General features: G+C 33.3%; 1 protein-coding gene across 1 annotated transcript; it reads right to left on the bottom strand.

Moving 5' to 3' along the window:
- Positions 1 to 761: 761 nt before the first annotated feature.
- Positions 762 to 4,513, bottom strand: LOC143073786 (uncharacterized). Its single transcript, XM_076249543.1, has 3 exons — positions 4,323 to 4,513; positions 843 to 1,264; positions 762 to 767 (listed from the first exon to the last, which is right to left on the bottom strand). Exons 1-3 carry the CDS (start codon positions 4,423 to 4,425, stop codon positions 762 to 764), a joined length of 531 nt encoding a protein of 176 aa, XP_076105658.1. The 5' UTR covers positions 4,426 to 4,513.

Raw genomic sequence — 4,513 nt, 5'->3', positions numbered from 1 at the left:
AAGAATTAAAATTTGCACATTACCATTTATTCCCCATGTTTCAAGTTTCCCTATGATTTGATTCTCTTCGTTGGAACTCAGACTAAGATCTAGTATGAGCTTCTTCATCAGCTTGAATGCATTAGAATACATTACAGCATCCCATTTTGTAAAATCACAGTGAGCCCACGGATTTCTCAAATCTCGTCGTACCTTACATAGACAAAAAAAGTATATTACATGAAAAGCTTGATTAAAATGAGGAAATAGTTGGAACATTCATTAGCAAACCATCAATTTTGTTTTGCAGCCTGTTACTACATTTTGCCTACGGGATTCTTGAACAAATGGGTATTTTGATATCATGAGGACGATGACTATTTATACATAAATAAATAGTGACATTTACTTGGGTAAAAATTACACCGACGACTTAGATTGTTTTCCTAGTTGATATATTTATTAATTAAATTGTTTTCTCAAAGTACAAAAAATTGTATTGTCTAATGTTAAAGATAACCATCTGTTAACAATGGTTTGCGGTTCTATACACTCAAATAATTATGTTTCCTGTAATAGAAATTCCACTGTATCTCAAATAATTAAAATAACCTCGATTAGATCAGAAGTTCACATCATGCATTGAACTAAGTGCAGTTTGCATAATACTTGAATTATTTTATCATCTCAGCGTGTAGTTTACATCACTCGGTCTGTTTAATTTTCTCACTTGAAATATGCAATGATTTAGCGATTAAGACCAATGGTTTTATAAATAAACATTATAACTAGAAGAAAAAGACAAATATTGATATATTTTTAACAATTAGTAATATATCAGCGTACACAAATACTTTACGTACTTCAACTGCATCGGACCTTAAAGCTGGAGCGAATTTGTCAATGCTGATAACCAATTCCAGCAAAGCACTCGTTTCACATGTTTCATCAAACCCTGTATACTGTGCCATGTGTGTGAGTAGAAAAAGCTTTGATAAATCAACAGCATGCTTGATAGTGTAGTTGCACTTTGCCTTCTGGAAACGATACAGTGCTTTGTTGTTATTGACAGCTTCATAATTCAGGGGGAAATGTGTTGGTGGGTATTTTTCTAGATGAGTTGGATATATTTGAGTGTCGATCTTATGATAGCTATTTAGCTCATTATAAAGGTCTGATAAAATGGGAGCAATGTAGTTCCTCAATGCTGGTGCTATAATACTATGAAGACATATTCCAACAACCAACCATCTTTTTTTGTTATCATCTAAATCCGCTGGAGTTGCTGTAAATATGATAACAAATTAAGAATTAATAATTGCCACATAAGTATCAGTTAATTATTTGTTGAAATGCACATCTGGTGCAAGAAAATTGGTACCGTAAATTAATTTGATCTTACCCTTTATAGTCAGGATACGCTGCGGATTCAAACAAAGCACTCTACTTAAATTCAGTTTGAATAGTTATATTTTGGGCTCTTTATAGCTTGATGTTCGATATGAGCCAAGGCTCTGTGTTGAAGTCCGTTCTTTAACCTATAATGGTTTACTTTTACAAATTGTGACTTGGATGGAGAGTTGTCTCATTGGCACTCATATCACACCTTCGTATGTCTATCTGTGATTTTGTTTTTTCAGTAGCTGAAACTCACTGGTATGTAAGAGATAATAATTTAATATTTTTCAGCATTATAATCCAAAACATGTTCCGTACTACAAATCTGAATATTTTTTTCATTTTTTTTATATATAGGTCAGGGTGTCTTAAATTGTGAACTTTCCATTTCTATGTATCAACATTCCAGCAGCCCCTGAATACAGAGTATATATTTCCCAATTGATACGATATTCCCGTGCTTGTATTTCCTATCATGATTTCCTCGATAGAGTGTTGCTACTCAGAAGGAAGCTATTAAACCAAGAGTTACAAATAATGAAGTCGAAATCATTCCTTCGTAAATTTTACGGACGCCATCACGATTTTGTTGACCGTTATGGAAAAGCCTGCATACTGAGTAATTGATACGATATTCCCGTGCTTGTATTTCCTATCAAGATTTCTTTGATAGATCTAGAGGATTTCTGCTCACACGGAAGCTATCAAACCAAGAGTTCCAAATGGTGAAGTTGAAATCATCCTTTCTTAAATTTTACGGACGCCATCACGAGTTATTTGACCGTTATGGAATAACTGTTTCATAGATGATAATATTATTGAATATGTTTCTTACGTCGTAACTACAATCCCTTTCCCTTTTCATGACTATGACCTATCGAGTTGAACTATTTACCGGGTTTGTAATAACATAAGTAACACGACGGGTGCCACATGTAAATTAGGATCTGCTTAACCTACTGGAGCACATGAGATCACCCCTAGTGTTTGTTGGGGTTTGTGTTGATCAGTCTTAGATTTTCTATGTTGTTTCTTGTGAACTATTAATTGTCTATTTGTCCTTTTTTTCATTTTAAGCCATGGCATTGTCAGTTCATTTCCGATTTAAAAATTTGACTGTTCCTCTATTATCTTTCGCTCCTCTTTTACAATTTTTTAACTACTTAAAAATATTTTCCTTTTGATTTTGCCATTTGATTTGGAACTTTCCAATTTGAATTTTCCTCAGAGTTCAGTATTTTTGTGTTTTATACTTTTTCCAGCTCAACATAACATGAGTTTTTCTTGTGAAAAATATGTCGATTATGATATATATGTCGTGTACAAGTTGCGATTTTGTACAGGTTATAACGTGTACAAATATTGTACATGTTATAACTTGTATAATGCAAAAATACAAGTTATAACATGTACAAAAGTACCTCGTACATGTTATAACCTGTACAAAATATTGCTTAAAAATGGTTTTAACTTGTACAAAATCGAAAAATAAGGATATGTTTCTATTATCGTAACAGACGTTATTAACCTCAATAGTATTTTCACTACTTTTTTATTATTCCTTCATGTTAGTGTGTTTTGTCCTTTTTTGGTATAGTTAATGGCCAGGGGTCGGTATTACGAAGCATTCCTAAGACCTGTCATAAAATATATCTTAGGACATATCTTATGATATATCTTAGAACATGTCTTATGATCCTGTTATGTCTATCTATGGTCATATCTTTATTTGATGAATTATAATTGTGAGTGTCCACTTTGAGGGTAATAGTAAAATAGTTTCATTCTAGTTGACACTAAAAGACATAAGAGGATAGCCAGGACAGATGTGTCTACAAATAAAATTGGGAATGCAAATGGGGTATGTGTCTAAAAGATAACAACACACCTATGGAGCAGACAACATCCAAAGGCCACAAAAACATGTTTTCAAAGTAGAGGATATATATTTAAAACATCAAAATGACATTCGCCTCATGCAATGATGTTATAGTTTATAAACAAAAATTAGTTATAAATTTACATAAGTGACATGCCGAAGGCCAAAAATGTTGAAGAGTAGATCCAAAGACATTGATAATGAAGCGTGGTCCAATGAAAACTATTTCAGCTCTCTCTTGCTTTTACAGAGTAAGAATATAAGACATTGTTTAAGTCTTTGCATGCTATACAAAGAGAGGGAGGAATATTTCCCAAAATTATTAGGCATTGTTCTTAAATTTTTTGGAAGAATTTAGTTACTAGAACTAGTATGTAATGTAATTGTCATTTAGAAAATGCACACCAAGGGTGACTGGGGTATAGAAATATGGTCACTTGGTCTTCTCCCGACCGGCAGTAAAACGCTTGCCGAAGTGGGGCGTCCGTTTAGCTGTGCGGGATGTATCAAGTTCGCAGTCACGTCCGGTCAGAAGGGGGGCGTTAAATCCGATGCCTCGAGTAAAGAGAGTGCCACGCTCTTTGCACGTTAAGAACCCTTGCAACAACTCTTTGAGGGGTCCACACTTATTTAAGCCATGATGGACTGCATAAAACATACAATTACATGAAAACACATTTTGCCAATATAAGTCATGAAACAAATATTCCTAAAACTTTGTGATCATTCTCCTCTACGGAAAAAGACACGTTCTGGCCTTTTTATTGTTGTTCTTTATGCATTGGTGAATTTAAATGTACATTTTATTTCATTAAGATTTATCTTAAATTTTGTACAAGTTAAAACCATTTTTAAGCAATATTTTGTACAGGTTATAACATGTATGAGGTACTTTTGTACATGTTATAACTTGTATTTTTGCATTATACAAGTTATAACATGTACAACATTTTTGTACATGTTATAACCTGTACAAAATCGCAACTTGTACACGACATATACATTGATACACATAACTTGTATTGAATATGATCGCAGTAGTCTTAATTGAAATAGGAATACATACCTGTTACTAATGGAGAGTTTGATGTTATCTCATCGACTGCATCTTGTAACGATTGTGATATTGGTAATTTATAGTTATCTGAAATGGAAGGTTTCTCAGCCATGCTCTTTTTGTGACAATACTGTATGAGTTGCTACAGAATGTGATCATACATAGTGTCTTCCATTACTTAAGCTGTTGTTTGGTTGTTG

The sequence above is a fragment of the Mytilus galloprovincialis genome, chromosome 4, assembly GCF_965363235.1.
Source record: "Mytilus galloprovincialis chromosome 4, xbMytGall1.hap1.1, whole genome shotgun sequence".
NCBI classification, from domain to species: Eukaryota; Metazoa; Mollusca; class Bivalvia; order Mytilida; family Mytilidae; genus Mytilus; species Mytilus galloprovincialis.
This window is presented reverse-complemented; position numbering and strand designations above follow the sequence as displayed.

Coding starts and splice junctions, on each gene's coding strand:
- LOC143073786 (XM_076249543.1), bottom strand. CDS start 4,425: ATGGCTGAGAAACCTTCCATTTCAGATAACTATAAATTACCAATATCA. Junction 1,265..4,322: donor AAACTCTCCATTAGTAACAG/GTATGTATTCCT, acceptor TCATATTTACAG/CAACTCCAGCGGATTTAGAT.